General features: G+C 44.8%; 1 protein-coding gene across 5 annotated transcripts in view; it reads right to left on the reverse strand.

Annotated features, from left to right (window-relative positions):
- The window catches only part of LOC140313752 (histone deacetylase 4-like), a 56,956-nt gene that overhangs the window by 26,894 nt on the left and 10,970 nt on the right, over positions 1–19,092 (reverse strand). For 3 of the 5 annotated variants that reach the window (XM_072391833.1, XM_072391769.1, XM_072391905.1), the window contains exons 3-5: positions 13,555–13,623; positions 4,326–4,648; positions 527–677 (exon numbers count right to left, since the gene is read on the reverse strand). In XM_072391833.1, the coding sequence (XP_072247934.1) occupies positions 527–677; positions 4,326–4,648; positions 13,555–13,623 (543 nt within the window). Of the gene's footprint in view, positions 1–526; positions 678–4,325; positions 4,649–8,308; positions 8,640–13,554; positions 13,624–19,092 lie in introns of those variants that run through there. The other 2 variants (XM_072392057.1, XM_072391981.1) reach the window with 2 other exon arrangements.

Genomic DNA, 19,092 nt, shown 5'->3' on the forward strand with positions numbered 1-19,092 from the left:
AGGCCACCGGGCTAATACAGCTCGTTTACCACGGCAAATATACAGGTTCTCCAAGTAAAATGGAAACACACACACACACACACACTCACACTCACACATGCATGCGAAGAAGCACATAAAAACACAACGGTTCTTTCAACCTTAGAGCTATTTGAATGAAGCGTCCTTTCTAACCCTGGTAGATGCAACCGATGAACGACATGGAATGTTATTTACAAGCTCTCAACACGACCCCGCTTCTTGTTCTGCAGGTTTTCCTGATCCATTTTCTTTTTGAAGCACGGCAGCTGTGATCAGAGGCTTGTCGCCGCTCTTTATGAGAACATGTGAACACATGTCACACGCAGGGTGAGAAACGAATACTTAAAAGACTCCTAAACAGTTGGCTTTTTTTTTTTTTTGTTGCTATTTTAAATTTTCAGCCAGTGATGTCCTTTAATGTGCTTTTTGGACTTTCTCAGAGCTTTTTACGCCGCTCCCCCAAACAGATATTGTGCTCACATTATCCTATCTTGTTACAACTCACTCTCTTGCCCCCTCTCCTTGTTCTTGAGCAGCTGCAGCTTCTGCTCCCTCTGCTGCTTCTCCAGCTCCTGCTCCAGACGGTGGTTCTCCATCTTCCTCTGGTGCTCCAGCAGCTCCTGCTGGTGCTTCAAGGCCAGGAGCTCCTGTTGCTGCTGCGGGACAAAACACCAGAATCACGTCAGTAAACAAAGGGCTCATCATCACTTCTTTAGTCCTTATTGCTGCCTGATAGGAAACTATCATTTGTTTTCTGCCCAGAATATAACCAATTCATAATTTCTCCTGGGTGTAAAAACGCATTCTCATTCCACTCCTGCTCATTTAATGTTGCCATCTGAAGTGAATACATTTAACATCTGCTAAAAGCAACAAAATAAAACCTTTACGATCCTTAAAAAAAATCTCAGGCCACAGGCTTTAGTCTTTAAACAAATACAATCTCTTTATCGGGGGGGGTGAGGCTTTAGCAAAACACATCATCCAATCTGCTAACTTCCTCATTACTAAAAGAAAAAAAAGACAGAGGAGCATTTGTTAAATGCTGTAAGTGTAAAATTCAGACCTCATAAGGCTTTCATAATAGAAAATGAAAACAAACAAGCTTGTCAGCAAAAAGTGAAAAATAAAATCCCTGCAAAAGCCAAACTGTGCTCACAAACACCTCGTCATCGCACTGAAGGGTCCTTGAATGACACAGGGACCCTTGCAGTGAGTTCCTGTGGATAAGATCACCAATTAAATGATATAAAATCACATTGCAACGTGCTTTCACGGTTCTGTAACGAAGCCCGTCTGAGCTTGCAGTCAGAGACTTTTATGTGACTTCCTCTCGGTCTTATCATCGTGCACCCAGTGGCAATATTTGATCAGTTCACTGTAACGGCATGTAATCAACTTCCGATGGTGTAAACAGACACTCCGCAGCTGGGACATGAACTTGTGTTTACAGTGAGGGTTAGTCTATGAATAAATTAGTGGCTGGAGGTGAGGAGCGGGTGAGGCGGTGCTGAGGGGAAAAGCTCATCGGGTCTCTGGCCTGCTTCCAGCCCAACGCCTCAATCCTGGTTTTTTGCCTTCAAACCAAGGTTGGGGATAGGGGCTTGAGTGGGTGGGAAAGCTCAAAGTAACCTCCCGACCCACATACACACAGACACACACCCCTGCGGCTCAGCAGACCCGAGTTGTACACACAATTTTCAGTTTTTTCCCTTTTGAGTTATACTTCAGGATCCCTTAAGAGAGTTCCCTACTGTCTGCATGGAAGGAGCTGCAGACATGCGAATGAGTGAGTATATGCAAATGTTTTCCTGCAGCTGTGTGTACCTGAGCGCCTGTTGCTGTCCCTAATGTGGAAGCAAACTGAGCATGCGTTCGGACTGTGTTTGCTGAAATTTAAGAGGATGTGTATGTTTTAATCCCGTGTTTGTGTGTGCACGCAGGGGCAGTGAATGGGGCTGATTGAGGCCGGGCCTCCCCGCTCAGGCTGTGCGTCAATAGCTTCCATCTGAGTGGTCCTGCAGCCCCACCACAGGCCAGATGACCCTTCAGACAGCATCAGTCATCCCAAAGCATCACAGAAACAGAACCCAAAAGAACTGAAGAGGAAAAGCACTTCTGATACTGTAGTTTATGAGTAGAAGTGAGCCGTTGGAGTATTAAAGCACAATGTGAGAGGTGCTAGCTATGGCACAAAAGGAACAAAGAGAAAAGACTCATGTAAGAACATACAGGTCAGACAGCCTGTATGTTCTTTGGAGGAACCAATCCTGATGACCTGCAGGGTGGAGCAGAAGCAAGGAGGAGGAGTTTTGTTCTAGTTGTGCAGACGGCAGACCTGTTGTGTGACCTGTTGTGACTCGTTTATGGCTGTGATGGCACATATATATATTTGTAAGCCTTCACATCTTACCCAGAGATGTTAAACTACAACACAAGTGAATTCAGTTTATCTGGAGCCATCACAGTGAGCCATGAACAGCAACAGAGAGAAAGCAGGTCCAAAGTCTCCCTTTTTCAGGCTGAACTGCTTTGCAACTTTAAACTCAAAAACAGCTGGATTTTCTCACAAAACGAATTATAAAGTCGGACGCTTTTCCAACCATTTATCTGGGAGATGCTGCGAGTGTGAGCAGGCATGTTGATGAGCCAGTATTTCTTTAATGTGTTTTCTCTTTTCTGCTATCATTCGCAGTTCCCACACTCAACCTGTGGCTGAGTAAAAGAAAAACGTGGCCAGGAACCCCTCAGCTTCAAAGTCAAAGATGCATGTGTGGATGATTTTAAAGAAAGAAAGAGGGAAGATGGAAATGATCAGAGGGAAAACACAAAAATACAAAGCAGAAACAAAAATAACGACATGTTTTGATTATTGTTGATTTCACACTCAAATCACAAAAGTAAAAAAAGAAAAGCTTGCAGCAAACAGGACTTGCGTGAAGAGAAAACTTTCACGTGAAACAGGAGCAAATGCAGTCACGGACGCACCGAGTTAGACTGAGGGCAGCAACAGTTTGGTGTCTGTTTGAATACTGGACGGTGAAGCTCGCCAAAGAATCGATTAATAGTCCCACTTTGCTATGCACAGAGCATGCACTGACAGCTATCGTCAGTTTCTCAGGAAAGTTCGGAATCAGTCCTGATCTTGCCACAGTACACATGTAAAACTGAACTGTGCGCCGCACAATAAAGAAATTGTTAATCAGAACTTTTTTTCCCCTTCATATTCTGTATTCTCAATCGAAAAACACCACAAGATACATGGGTTCAGTCGTAAAAGAAAGGAAGCAGGTGAGATAAAGAGGAAGGAGAGAAGAGCTGGGAGGAGGGAATGAAAGAAGAGAGGGCAGCAGTACAAATAAGTGGGAATTAACTTGAGCTCAAGAAATAAATCCCTGATAAAATAGCTAGTTCATCTGCATCCGCTGATGTCACCTTTCATTTTACAGCAGTAATACTCTAACACAGAACAAACACTGGAATATTCTGATATGACATTGCAGCCCCACAGGAGCGCTCCGGTGTTCTCGGGGGCCCTGATGTATTACAGCTTCAGAGTGTGGGCGTGATGATCTAGATTTAATTTGTATTTCCAGGTCACTCCGACACGTGATCCCAACTTGGACTCATATTTTGTGCGATTTTGTTCACATTCACACAGACGAAAAATAATAAGTCTAGTTAAGTATTCGCTGTGGTTTTCTTTCCTCAATTCAAATGTGTGCGAAATACATTATTGGACGCTGATATTTCAAGTGAGCTACAACAGGGCTCGTGCGTGAGGACTCGTTATGTAACTCACCACCAGCGCAGCAAGAGTTCACACATTTTCTGAATCCAAACAAATCCTTATATTGCTCTCATCCATCCCCCGAGTTAAAGTAAATGAAGCCAAAGTGCCTGAGTGTTTTCTGCTCCCTCTTTCCTCCGAGAGAAGTCATTTAAAGCTGATGTCGCTGCTCTTTGCTGCCGAGTTTAGTCTGTTATTGAAGAATCCCATGGCAGACTAAATTAAGAGCTGTCTTCGCTTTGTTTGGGAGAGATTTAAAAAGGTTCGGGGGTGCAAGACTGCTGATTTGATTTTAGACAGAGCCTCTTGTTCTATTGCACCACTTTGTATTTGTTTTGGTTGGTGCTGGACTGCAGAATATTGGAAATGTGGATCCACCCCGAAATTTCTTTTAGTTTTTAATGTAACAGACAAACCACAGCACTGAAAACACACATCTGCCTTTTTCTTCCATGGCAGAGGAAAAGCAGTATTGATAAATGTAGATAAATAATGCTAACTGTAAATGATATACCTTAATGTGCTCCTGGAGCTGGGCCTCATGCTGACGGGACAGCTGCTCGTGTTGTCGCTGGAATTCGGCGATGAGGATCTGCCGCTGTATCTGCTGCTTCTGCTTCAGGGTCAGCAGCTCCTGCTGCAGCTGCTGCTCTCGCACAGAGGCCGCCACCGCGCCCCCGCCGGTCTGTCCCGTCCCTCCGAGGGAGCCAGGAGAGTGCTGGGCGGGAGGGGAAAGCGAGGACACCTGCTGCTGCTGTTGCTGGTGATGGTCCACACGCAGGTCCATGGGGATGGCAGCTGGAGGGAGACGCAGGGGCAGCGCCGAGTTGATGTCCACTGCGAGGACGGAGAGGAGAGAGGAGTGAAGCAACAGTGTTGTGAACTAATCAGTATATGGTTTGGCAGCAGTGTCAACCAAAAACCGAAGCTTGAGAGATGTCATAACAAAGAAAGCTGAACATTATTATTAGAGTGTGGCTTTTAAAAGTAGTCAAGGATGGATGACCAACATACAGAAAGCAGTTGGGACACATGTTGGACGAATTCGAATTCGAAAAAAATGTGTGATACTTTATTGTGCAAAGGTCATGAGCCTTGACACATTTCTTTATTCGCTGAGAGGGAAAATGGGAAATGAGCAGAAATGAGCAGAAATATACGTTTGTACAATTCTAACTAACTTCAAAGTCTGCATTTGGTTTGATCACATTTATTCTCCAACGCAGCCTGAATCCTCTTAGACGAGTTTTCTGTCATTTCTTTAAGTAGTCTTCAGCAATAGTTCTCCAGGCTTCTTGAGGTACTTTCCAAAGCTCTTCTTTGGATGTCGACTGCCTTTTATTAAGTTATCTGTCAAGTTGATCAAACACCGCTTCAGTAATGTTGAGCTCTGGGGAGGATTCATCCCTCCATAAGACCTGTTGCCACTGATTTTCAGTCCACTTCTTGTGTTATACCTCAGCTTTTTCTCCCAGTTTCCCATCCTTAGGATTTTCAGCTAATGGCTCTTTGAGAATCATCAAAAAATGGTGCAAAAAAATATTTTATGTTTGTTAAACTGTGTTATCTTTAGCAGTTTTCATAGTTGCAGCTAAAGAAATGGAAACAGTGTCTCCTTGTGATATACTGCTGAAATCTAAAATAGGCTTTGTGTTGACATAACACTGGGTCATCCCTTGAGTTAGGTGTCCTTTTTTGTGCTTCAATGATTTATAGTTCAGTGTTAAGTGGCTAAACAAAAAAAAAAGAAGAAGATATTCCTCTGAAAATAAGGACTGGACTAAAAAAGGTTTTAAAAAGGAGTCAATGTCCAATGGAAAAATGTTGAAAAGCCTCTAAAAAAGCCTGAAAAACTAGCGATCGTGAGTACTTAAAAAAATTCCAAGAAAGTCTGGCTGCATGAAAACAAAAGAAAAAGAAATGTGGAAGATCAAGGCTTCTGCACAGAGCTGTAAATAAAATCTTTTTTTCTCCCTGTGAAATAAGTCTTCAATTATTCAGCCACACAGCCCTATACTTTTTCACCTGCACCACATATTTGAGCCGTATTGTCCTGCACCTTCTTTAGCACCGGATCAACTGTTAACTATCCAATTCATCTCGTGACAAAGTGCATTTTGACGCAAAAGCAAAGCGAACATGGAAAGAGACATGCTCAAAAAACAGTAATGACAGGAGGGTGTTTCTGTGCAACACTCTGATCCTGCAAGGCACCTTGTGCTTTCATACTAAGCACCACAGCAAGGTTATAAAGCTGAATGGGATTAAATGAAAGCTCTTCAGAATGTTGCTTAATGACTTTACCCGTTAGAAAAAGGCCCATTAGTAATTCAAAGCTTTGTGATTTCAATTAACAAAGGCCTCTTCTTGTTTCTTTGCCTGCAGTTGTGCAGCTTTGCAGAAGGAAACACATACAACATAAATTATCTGCTTTTATATGAAATAATGCTCTTAACTGACGTGGGCTTTAGAGTCACAACCGCTGTCAAAAGTTCGAATAAATCAAAAAGGTATTTGCTGATGCTCAACGGTGGCGTGGAGCTCGCTGCAATCCCAGTGGTGGTGTCTGTGTTCTCTTTGCTAAAATCAAAAGCAGTTTCAAAAACCTGACCTTTGAGTCACTAGCAAATAGGTGATAAGAGAGTTTTCTAATGGGAATAAACATAGCCTCACACTTCAAAATCCATAGCAATAATAAGTGACAAAAAGATGGGCTGAAAAAAATAAAGGGAAAAAAAACAGGAAATTATGCTCTGCTGCTGTAACACAGCCTGTGACCAAAGCTGTAGTTAAACCGTGAAGCCTAGCGACATCTGACAAAGATTGCATTGACCCCGTGAGGTGCAGAGCTTGTGCCACAAATCACTGCACAGGAAGCCCTCCAATCAAGCAGCTTCCTCCCATTAAATCTGAATAAATAGGAGCCGATTGGCCAATTATTTACCTACATGTTTGCAGAGAGCCTAGCAAGATCCACAGATACTTGCCTGGAACTCTGCGTTAATAAAGAGGCAAACACCAGATCACTGCTACACTTAGTGCTCAAACACACCGAGGCGAAGCAGCCACTCAGGCCCATTATGACAAAGTGGGTTTGAGAGGTGTTTAACCAGAAAAAAAACAACAACAAACATCTCTCTTCTGAGAAGCATCATTAACAGAAAGCTGCTGATTTCTTGTCATTCCCCACTGCAGCATCCCACGTGTGTAGGGCCCCGACTCGTTTGCACCATTTGTTATTTGATACATTTTTCACTGAGACGAGCCACAAAGCCATAACGCATTTACCGAAGATCCCTTTAATGGATCGCAGGCAGAAGCTTGGAAAGAGCCTTTTTCCTCCTCCTCCTCCTACTGAACATCATCCTCAGCACAGACAAACTTTAATTGTACGCCCAAACGGCTTTGGTTACTGCTAAGACCATATGGCGCCTGTGCGCTCAAATATTCCAGTTCCTCTTTTGTGCAGCAGGTGAAACCACCTCCCCCGCAGTTATCGCCATCCGTGCCATAAGAGAACAGTGCAACAACATGCAACGGGTCCTTGAGGACTGCAGTCATGTGGGGGGATGACAACAACATATGAGTCAGTTGTCGGCAGAGCCTCGTAGTCTGCTTTAACCCATCTAATTGAAAACTAGTCTATCCGTTTCAGCCTGCAGGACATGAGGTTTCCCAGTTTAAAAAAAAACCTCCTCCACTCCCTCCAGTGTAAGCATCACTTCAACAAAAGGAGCAACATGCTTTTTGCTATTTATAAATCCGCCTAATAAGGTACAAAGTGTTTAAATAAATGCAGCAACGCCCTCGGTGCTCTTTGGCACAAGCAAAAATCTGGCAGATGATGAGACGAGACGGAGAGGAGCGAAGGGGCTTGATAGGAAAAACACTGGTCAGTCAAGCATGAGAACATGCTAATTGAGATTTTACAATGTCATCTTGTTTTCTTAAAAGTTGTTTCTCTCACACACTGATGCATCTTAAAGATCTGTGCGAGTCACTTGATACTTTAAGGATGTGAGTCAGTGTCTACCTGACAATTAAGGAGTTTTGACTTAACTCCATGGGAAGTTTTTCTGGATCAAGCCGACGTCACATCTTGTTTGACCTAATCTTTGTCTATTTGTTTTCTATCAAATATTAGTTCCAGCAAAGACAAAAGCAGGACTATTAATGGCAGCTATTGGAGGAATTGGAAAAGCAAAGGAGGACAGGTCAGGAGAGATGTGATTATGGAAATTTAAATTTGAACTTGTCAAAGTGCTGCGGCTCCGCTTTTTTGGCCAATGCAAATCCATAACTCATCCACACAAACACGCGCACCCTCCCTGTACAAAATGTTCCTCTACACGTATTGAGTCTCTGATAGGACAAAAACAGCCTTGCACACTCACTGGCGGTGACGCACGCAGATGCACAAACACACCTCATACGGCATCTCTGTCACACTGGCAGCACTAATTGCTCCCCACATAAAAGAGTCGGTGCTGTCGTTACCCATCAGTGCTCTCTCAGCCTCCTCCCTTCGTCCTCTCCACCTTATCAATGCGCCCCCTCCTCCTCCTCCTCTCCTCTTCTTCCTTCAGTCTATTACAGGGAATGACAGCCAGCTCTCGTCCCTGCTCATCTGATCTCTCTGCACGCTCTCAGCCTCCGTCGCTTTTGGCTCTGCGTTCATCCCCTTTCTTGTTTTAACCTGATGGGTGTCTCCCTTTGCTCTCTTCTTTCTCCTCCCCTCGTCCCTCGTTTGCCCAGTGGTGACATCACAGGGCAGTCTCAGGCATGCAGCCTGTTTATTCTGCAGCCCTCTGCTTTTCCAGGAACCAGCGTCTCTCTCTCTCTCTCTCCGTCTCTCACACACACATCCAAACACACACACACACACACACAGAGAGCACTCCCTCTCACTCTCTGCTCTTTCCCCTGCTCAACCTGCTTTCCTTGCTTTTAAGGCCAAGGAAAACCCTCAGCACGCTGGTTCATAGCGCATCGAATATCTCTGTCTCCTTCTCCCACTCACTCACAGGCGTCCCATCAGGCTGAACGTCTCCTCCGGCCCCCCACCCACACACTCCCCTACTTATAATAACCATCTCCCTCTTTCTTGGGTCTCTTTTGTGTGGTTTAATGCCGCTCGCGCTCAGATTCCTGGCCTGGAATTTGCCTGCATTTCCCAAACAAATAAAACCACAAAATGGTTTCAGGTGAAGCAGAGTAAGGACTTTCCCCACAGGGAGGCTGCCCAGATGTTTTAATACAGGAGGATCATAATAAAATCAACAGAAACATTAATTAGCACTGCTTTCTTCCATGTAAATTTGGCAGTTCTGGCTTCTCAGACGTGCGACTTAGGCGCTTGTCGTAAATTATGGCACTCTCATATATTTGGGAGTTTTAGACTGTTGGCTTGACACTAGTTTTCAAGCTTGTTAACATGTGTATATGATGTTTTTTGTGTTTTTTTTAATGACAGACCAACATATAAGCCTGAGGAGCCAATTCTGTTCTGAGCTGGAGACCGGAAACAAACTTCATCTAACATTAGCAACACTTCAATCAATGTTCGATAAGATATGACGTTTTAAGCCAAAAGTACCTTATTTAAACGTATCTTTTAAAGATCGATACCCACTAAAACAAGACGATTAGATACTTTCCGGTAGTAGAGGTACAAGCGCGTTTACCCTCAGTGCTTTGAGGGCTGCAACCAGAACAATGTGAAGGGATGGTATTGAACTGTATCCCACAGACTGTGTTACAACGATGATGTTATCAGAGTGCATCAAATAGTCAGCCCCTTGCTGTAAAGTGCGACTGCTGATAGACCAGGGAAGAATTTAGTTTATTGCCTTTGATTGGACGAAGAACGTCAGCCCAACACAGCGGCACCGAGACTGAGCTGCCGGCTGTTTCCAGATGGGTAAAAGTCAGTCAATCTCACCTCTTTTTGTCTGTGAGTTCAGTTGATGCCCTCGGTTTCAGAGCCTCCATGGGAGATGTCATGCTTGATAACTGTGTGTTTCTGTTGTGTCAATGCCAGTCGGAGCCGGTGATTACCTGCTACTGCTGCATTTGACGAGGGCCTGAATGCCGATTAAGCGCTTTCACATTGCACTCCAAAGCCAGATGTTAGCAGGCAAGAGCTGGAGAAAGAGGTGGGGCTCATTTGCATATCAAATGAGGCGAACGTGGGTGGTTACACGAGGGCTATTCTGCAGGGAATAATTTTCACTGAAAAACGTTTCTAACCATTTTCATTTTGATCAAAACTGATGAGCTTCAGGGTGTAATCAATGCCTGGATTGGAATATGAAATATTTTTCACAATTTTTTTAAATTTTTTTTTACACTTGTTGACCAAACTGCTGATCAGCTACAGACGAAAAGGAGCAACAGATTTATCAGAAATAAAAAGTAGGAGCCCTATGATTGGTCATAGTACATAAAACCTACCACAGTTGCAGTTAAGTGCAAATCTTATTTTGCTTGAGTGACTATCTCTTCGATGTCAAAGCACATACAAAAGAAACTTAACTAGCCATGCATGGTAGAGTGCAGGCTGGGAATAAAAAGCTATTAGAGCCAATGACAAGCCTCTGGGACCAACCTGGCTGCCGCTTGAAAAAGATAAACTCCGATATCTTTGTCTACAAGCAGTGACGTCAAACGTGTACCTTAGTTTACTGATGCGTGCCAGATAGAGGATAATATGGGGGCACTTGCCCCAAACGAAAACAAAACCAAACGTGCCGTCTCAGGGGAGAGCAGAGGAGCTTCCAGGAGCCTTACACAACCGACAACTTCATCAGCTTAACAAGAAATGAGGCCTCGAGTTTAATTCAAGTTTGTCAAACTGAGGGCCTCCAACTGAAGACTCCTTTCTGATCTGCAGCCTGATTCGGCTCAGAGTGGAGACCACGCATTACTTACTGTTCTCTACTTTTGAGAGTTTCCTTAAGTTTGATATGGGACAATCTCTTTTGAGCATGAGAGGAAATCTCGAAGACAATTCATACTTGTCCTCCACAGTTTGCATTTATGGCATTATCAGAGGTTTGTTCTCTTTTCTTCTGTTTGCCCTGAGCTCCATCAATCAGCACATCTCCTCTCTGCCCTCCATCCTCCTCCTTCATGCCCTATCCTCGGGCCCTGCTCTGCACCTTTCCCCACACAGTAGCTCTTTCCCTCCCACCCTTTTTTTTCCCCTCCATCTCCCCACAACAAATCACAATCTGTTTACAACCCCTTAGGCCTTCTCCACAACTCTTCTGGCTCCAATTGCGAATCTATTTATACCAGACAATGCGGAGAGCTGGCGTCTCTGATTGGAGGCTTGGTTCTTCGAGTGTATATCCCACGGCCTGACTGCCTGAGCTCCACGCTCGTTAGGCTTAATAGACGTCACACTGAGCCAAGCAGAGCTAAAATGGCTGAGGTCTTTTTTATTAAACCGTGCAAAGAGATACAGAAGAGGAGATGCTCTGCGTAGGGCTTCACAGCCAACTGAGCAGTAGGGTGATGTGGAAGGCAACAAGTAGCACATCTGTTGATTGTTCAGAAGAGATGAGGTTGTTTTTTTCTCCAATTGGTCTCTGAGGATAGGACAGACTCTCTAAACTGATCTGAATCCAAACAAGTTTTGCAAACTCTTGGAGACGATAGGTGCTTTCTCCGGTCTTAAGCCTGCAGTGAAGACAGATTAGAATCTACCGCAACCTCTTAAAAAACTAAACAGGGTAACGAACAGAAGAGGGAGGGTGTGACTGGGGGGGGTGGTGCTGGAAATATGTCGAGGTGAAACGAGTCCTGTTCTGCCAAAAGCAAGCTCGGACTTGTCGCTGACGTCACAAAAGGGTCTGCAGCGCCGCAGCTTAAGAGGAAGGAGATGGGTGAGCGCAAGGCAGAGACGCAACAAGACCTGGAGGAGGGCGATGCGTGAAGGTTGAGGTGCAGTACTCTCAGCTTCTGCACCAGGGCTTTAATCGAGCATGTCACACCTCACTGCCCGGGCTGACGCAGGAAAAAAGGGATAGAGAGCAACCCTTAAATGCAAAGCTTTATTCAGTTCAATGAGTGCACACTATACATTTCAAGCCTGCTTAAAGCACTCAAGCAGTGTCTACTCCATATGTGATACATACAGATTAGAGCCGCAGCTATTTCAGTGGTTGATTAAGCTGCTTAATCTTCAATTCAGGCTTCTGCAAACTCTCCATTGGGAAGTTTATGAATCAGTGAACAGTCACAGTTTAAAGTGTAAAATAAAAAAAATAAAAAAAAGCTTAAATCCGTCGGGGCTGCCTTGAATGAATCCAAACTCAGGTGTTTACTTTGAGCCACGCAGCTCCGTGCAGGTGCGGCGACCACTGCTTTGAATTCCAAAAGAAACCGTTGTTAGTCGTGCGCTTCAACGCGTCCACCAGCATCGAGCCGCCTGGACTTTTAACGTTGCTTTTCAGATTTACAATCAGTATACTACCCCAAACTGCAGTGACAGCTTTTGGGAGTCCGTAAAAGAAACTCTCGGATAGGTGCACTCTGCTCATCATGTGAGAAGCGAAAAAGGTCCGGGTCACAACGTGGAGGCCCCTCGCAGCTTTGTATCCAAGACAACAGATTTTGAGAATATCTGATGAAGCCACTCCAGTGGATTTCAATATTTTATCAGCCTAGCCAGAGGCAAGTTGAAAATAACCCCAGCAACACAAGGCACCAGTGAAGCCTGTGAAAGTCTGGTACAAAGGAAGGATGCTTAGGGTGAAAGTAAAAATCGTTGTTTATTTGTTCTGCTGCAGCAACAGGCTGTATGAGTCTGCTGCCGTTTGAGTGCTGCTGCTCAGTAGATTCACGCAGCAGCATGGGGAGGAAATTATGAATCACTTTCACCGGTTTTTTCATTTTCTTGGGGGAAAATCCAACTCGTCCTCTGTGCTGAAAAAATTAAAATGCAATATGCAGCTTAAGCTTCCTCGTTATGGAATTAGACAATGCATTATGCATATATTACCTCACATTCATTTCTCTTTCAGATTACCTCATCTCCATCTGTGCCCCCTTTTCATTTCTGTACTCTTGCTTCTTTCTACGCTCCCTCATCGCAGCTTTTTCCGACTCCTCATTCATATGGTCTAGCATCATTTTCACCGCAGTCAGAAAAAGCAACTGACACTACACTATAATTCTTAGAAATGATACAACTGAGTCAAGAGTATTTGGGAATTCAGGGACAGAAACGGTCTTTTTGTCATTTTAGTCCTGTTCTGCTTTGATTTGTTCTGAGACTGTGAAACTAAATCAGGAACTTGCAGTAAACACATCACCGGGATGCACAATAGATTGTTTTGCTGTAAAAATTTTGGCAGCCCTTCCTCTTGAGACAACTGATAACAGTTTGACATTAGCGCACACGCTGAGCGCTGATATTCACAGCGCTGGATTTTCATTCAACAAAATGGAAGAGTGAGATAACTGCACATATAAAACAGGCAGGAGCCTGCAGAGTCTCTTCTCAAATCCGCCAACTGTAAATCAGAACCATTACCAAGAGTTGCAAGTGATGACAATCTTTGGAGTGAGCACACTCAAAAAAGGGGAGAATTACAATTAAGCACATCCTATGCATGCAAAGTCACACAGGATGTGGTTAATAGTGAAATCACGTACAGAGAATGCACGCAAACACACAGGCTGTGGTTTCTACAGCACGTTCACACAAACAAACACATACACGCAGAGTGTCCAACCTGTTGGGATGTGGTTGAGCGCCGAAGTCTTGAGAACCTCGAGTGGCTGCTCCTTCCCCAGGATTCCCTCTGTGGGAGAAAGAGAACATTCCGCTTCAAATATGGTCCGCAACATTGAGACGGGCTTCCAGCAGCAAAGGCGCTAATCGGGCAGTTAAAACCACAGTTGGCGTGAAGGTGGTGGAGTCGGGGGGAGGGCGGCTTCAGGTCATCCGCACCGCAGCGAGCGCATGCCGTGGTGCTGCTCCAGCCGCCGGAGCGACTGCCTGATCCATGATCAGTGAAAGAGCACGCTGTGGATTTGCTGAGATGCTCAGCTGAAGGAGAGCTCTGAAGTAAACCGGAATTCGGAGGGATGCGGCGCGATCATCGGCTCGTGTGTGCTTGTGTGCGAGTTCGGCGTGTGAGAGGAGAGATGTTGGGGCTCGACTGATACTGCCTGTGCTCAGCATAGCAAATGTGGCTAGCAGCAGCAGGGAGAGGGATGAGGAGGGGATGAAGAGGAGGAGAGGGAGGGAGAGAGGTAAAAATAGCTCACCCTTTTGTGTATAACAGCACATGCGGAGCACGCACACACATGCAGACACAAAAACACAGTACGCTCCTCTCCCATGAGTGTGTACGCTTGTATGTATGCATGTCCACGGGTGTCTGCGTGTGTGTGTGTGTGTGTGTGTGTGTGTGTAGGCTGTAATTATAGTGGCAACATGAAAAGGCTTTTGTAGCTGCTGAGCCCTGGGAAGACATGGCTATAAAAAGCAGGGCGACAGAGAGAGGTGGTGGAGGAGGAGGAGGAGGAAGAAGAAGCGGAGGTGGAGAATGCATCGAGGGACAGGGGGGAGAAAGAGGTAAGGAAGGGAGTGAAGAGAAGAAAAGTAAGGAGGATGGGGTGATGGAAAGATGGAGGGGGAAAAAAAGAAGCACAAAAATGGAGGAAAGAGAAGCTGGAATCGACATAAATCGCAACTCCACATAAATCTGTCACTACTAACACATGCGGTCTCATTGTATGTGTGTATTTTTAGCTATTGCAAGTACCTGATCCATATATTTTCAGAGCACAAGACTTAAAGACATCTGAGCCACACAAACACACAAATATTCCTTTGGATGTGAGATAAAAACCCATGTGAAAACCCTCTGGAGGAATAAAAGAGAGGAAAACAGGCAAGCTCCTCACTGTCCATGATCTATTTCTGGAATTCTCTATGGACCAGACTGGCACATACACACTCGCACTTAATTAGCTATGAAGCTGGAGGATGCATTTTGCGCTGATTGTGTATTCGTCTCGCACCACCTTGCATGAATGGCTGCGCCCCTCTCACACAAATCCCTGTGAGGACTTGGGTGTGGACTCCAACATCTTGTTTTGGTCAAACTGAAAGGAATTTGGTGGATTTATCAAACCAGCAGCACAGTGCTGACAGACACTTCAAAACAGATGCCATTCTGATTCAGACAAATGCCAGACAAGGGACACCGATCCACATCTGTGGTTTCCTTTATTTGCACACCGCCAGACTTCATGTAAAAAGTGAGGAACTGCTGCAAGAGCAGACGCCTCACACACCCCTGCCTCTCCAAAACAAACTCAGCCACATAAATGATAGCTGATATGTCTTGACGAGCCTATTCAAATGACACATTGCTGCATTTTGCAATGGAAATGAGGTGCATCTGTGTGTGTGATGACACCTGTGGCTCGGAGTAATTCAATGCCGGTTTTTGCACAAATTGCTGGTTGCAGCTTTACATCTCCCACTTAAGTGCCGGGAATTAGGGCGATGGTTGTCTTTGTCTGTGGTTAGTTAGACAAAGCGCGCAAGCTTTCAGTCCAAACCGCACGGCTGACACCTGACACGCACGTGGAGGGAGCATAGGTGTGTGCAGGCACACACATTAAGGCAGGAGGCCGGGACAGAAAAGGAGGGGAGGTGGGGGTGAAACGAAGCAACAAACCACATAAACAACCACAGCACACTTGCAGAGAAGAGGTGCCCTATACCTTGGCAACAGGGCCCATCAATCTTAAATGCAGCCTAGATACCCAGCAGCCCCCTCCCCCCTCCTGCTCCCTCATTCCTCCTTCCCTTCTCTTCATCCTCCTATCTTCTGGGTCCCAGTGGGTAAGCATCGGGAGACGGGGCTCTATAAATAGCCTCAGCTACCCTCGGGCAGAGAGTCAGTCATCTCAAGCTAATGCAGCTCCTTCACATCAAAAACATGCATGCTATGATCAGCACTGGGGAGGGCTGCAGGAGTAATGAGGTACCGAACGGTGGAGAGCTCTGTCCATTGCGTTGCTAAATGTACTTCTGTGTGAAGAGGTAGGCAAACTTGACCCCATCTAGACATGGACGGTGCACTGCATGTTGACAGTGGCCCTTTGTTATACGGGAGAAATGAGAATGAGACGTCTGTCTGTGCCACTGTGGCGTTTACAAAGAGGGACAGTGACAGAGAAAGAGAGGAAGGATGCTCCAGCCTCATTACATTCAGTGCACTTCCGTTCTGGCTGCTTCGTCCAGGGTGACTCCAGTGAACAAGGTGAACCAGACAGGAACAATACGATTAATCAAACACGCCTCTCCTTGAAGAACCTTTTCCTCTGGGTCGCAAATTCGCTTCCCGAGGGCACCGGCTGACGTCATGGCAACTGATAAAAGAGAATGGGTGACCCTTGTGTGAGCCCCCACCAGTTTGCGTCCCATGAACAGTCGGAAACAACCATCTGACCCTTATTTCATGCTGGCGGAGTCGGAAAAACACTGCGGTAATGCAATTTGGTGTGGTGTCTAAGTGCTTCTTTGTGCTGCTCTGCGAATGTCAACATTTGGTATCAAATCAAAAATTTGTTGGAAATTGGCGATTATACTACTGTTGCACATCAAAAACACATTAAGTCATGGGGTGGGTTAGAAGGGCCCAAGAAGCAAACGTGAGGAGATGTTGCAACAAAAAAGTTACACTCACTACCAATAAGTACGCATTATTAACAATGTTTGTGTTGAATCTGCAGTCTTATAGCCCATTCATAATCTAAGCTGTGAGAGTGCTGAACTCCCATTTAAAAAGCAGTGAATGTATGAGCGTTACCTTGATTAATCTGGTGGTCAGTCTGGGGGTGCATAAAACCTTGTCTGGATTTCAACAAGACTTCTGAAAAGCAAGCATTATGCGTCTTCAAAAATCGACTTTTATAAAGTCTCTTATAAAGCCAAACATTTGAACTGAAATACCACTCAGGCAATCTGATTTCTAAGTCACAGCAAGATTTGGGTGTTTAATACACTGCACGCTGTAATTCACCAAGCGACGTCATTAAATAACAGTGGTGCAACGTGCTCTGGCAGACAAATCTAAAGTCCAGAGCTCCTGGTTATCAGCAGCAGAATGCAATCGTTTGCAAATCATTTTAAACCCCGACTTTAATTGAAAATTATACAAAGACAGTATGTCAAATGTTATCGTTGTTTGGGTAGAATTTTTGAATTTTGACACTGTAGTTGAGACAGGGGCATGATTATCACTTATTTACACCTCTTTAGAAAAAACTCTTGCTTTACACACCTTGCAGTGAGTGGCAGACATTAAGCAGCTGGTTGATATTTTGTTCATTTCCTTTTGTCAACAGACAGAGGCCTTTTTTTCTTATATATTTGTGTGTTAATGCACCAAACTCTGGACTGCAGGCAGGCAGATTGCCATGCTGTTGTGGTTTAGCATTGTCTTGCTGAAATAAACAAAGCCTTCACTGAAAAAAAAGTAATCTTCTGAATGGAGCACATTTTCCTCCAAAAGCTGTTTACATCGTGTACACGTTACCCCCGTCATGTGCACTATGCACCCTGTTGTTATTACCATATGCCGGCTTTTAAATGATGAAAACTGTCCAGATGGCCCCACTTCTCTTAAGTCTTGAGGACGAAGCATCTGTGATTTTCAAGAGAACTTCATGGTTCCCCACCCCACTCGAAATCACCAAATTGTTTTAAACTTTAAGATAAGAAATGTTATCGTTAAATCGTTTTATTTTGGTCAAACTGGAAATACCTCTCTGAGAAGCCCTTTTGACACCCATGCACGATACTGACCTGCTCTAAATAAACATTAGTGGTTTATATTATTATAAAATAAACATCTTTACTTGTGAGATGCCCCCGCCCAAAAAAAAAAAAAAAAAATAATAATAAATCACAATTTCAGCATCATACATTGACGTTGTCAAGTGACTACAAGCTTCATTCATTATTTCTCTTCATCAAAAGCTTTCATACATCTAGTGAATATTTGCACGCAGTTGATTTTTAATGAGCGTCCATCATGGTGCCACAAACGGTTGCTAGGAGATCTGTGATGTAACTGTAAAGACTCACGAGCTCGTTGGGCCTTACAGTAACAAACACCCACAATATCACAGTTGATCACAGTTGCCCTGCACCTGCTATGCACGCAGCGTAGCAGGTGCACCATTTGATATCCTGCATATTTTGTCTCGACTCTATCAACTGTTCACAGGTTCAAATATGTTCATTGATCAAATTCCAGAAAAGTGAAAATCAATCGTTAATTCCCTTGCATAACAGTAGTATTTCCCTGATGCCCCTGGCCAGACATCCATAGTTTGTGTCCAGCGCCATGTCAAAAAGGCACAAGGAGAGGGCTGCGAGGCAGCAGTGTAAACCATAATTGACGCTGACAGCTCGTTGGCAGAACACAGTGTATCCCGTTTCTCGGCTGGGACTGGACAATAGACACAGGGACGAAAGATGTGTCCCATTCCTTTCATTAGCTCATGTTCGCTGTCAGTTGTCTTTGTCCTGACACCAATTAAAAACAAGGCTTTTCCAATGTACCCAGACATCACCCTGCATAAATGCCATGATTGGGTGTTTGTTTTTGAGGGGGGATGGGTAAAGCAGAACACAGTGGGTGCTGTGCATCGTTTGCACAAGAACAAAGTGGAGCTTGTGCATGTTTAATGCCCAGTTGTTGCACAAGAGACCTCCTGGGTTTGTCCTCTGATGGACTGTTAGTCATGTTTAGCCAAGTCGGTGGCACATGGTAGGACAGGACTGACAAATTGTCTGGCTGGCAGGAACCTCATCTCTGTTCAGCAAGGCGGAGAGGGTGCGGCATTGTGGGAACACTCCGCAGTGAAGTATTTTGCAATCAGCCGCAATTTCGTAATTTGCTTTTAAAGGACAAAAGCGGCATGTCAGCACAAGTGGACGGCAGACAAAACGTGACAACAAGGCTCAAAATTACCCACGAGCTGGAGCGTGCACCTAACACAGTGACTGCCACACAAAAGAGGCAGCGTTTGTGTCATGCACGCTCTGGTCCCGTGCTCCATTTTTAGCTGCACGGCACACAGCAACAAACCAGCTCAATCATGAAGTAGATAATCGACACGGGAGACCAAAAATAATGACTGTTTGTTCACTGTGTGCACGTGCGCATATCTGGTGTGTGCGTTTCTAAAAATAGACTCAGGGATAAGCCGGGCCCTCTTTATTGCAGAGAGCTTTTAAC

This window comes from Leuresthes tenuis, unplaced genomic scaffold, assembly GCF_036924035.1.
Source record: "Leuresthes tenuis unplaced genomic scaffold, fLeuTen1.0.hap1 SCAF_1, whole genome shotgun sequence".
NCBI lineage: Eukaryota > Metazoa > Chordata > Actinopteri > Atheriniformes > Atherinopsidae > Leuresthes > Leuresthes tenuis.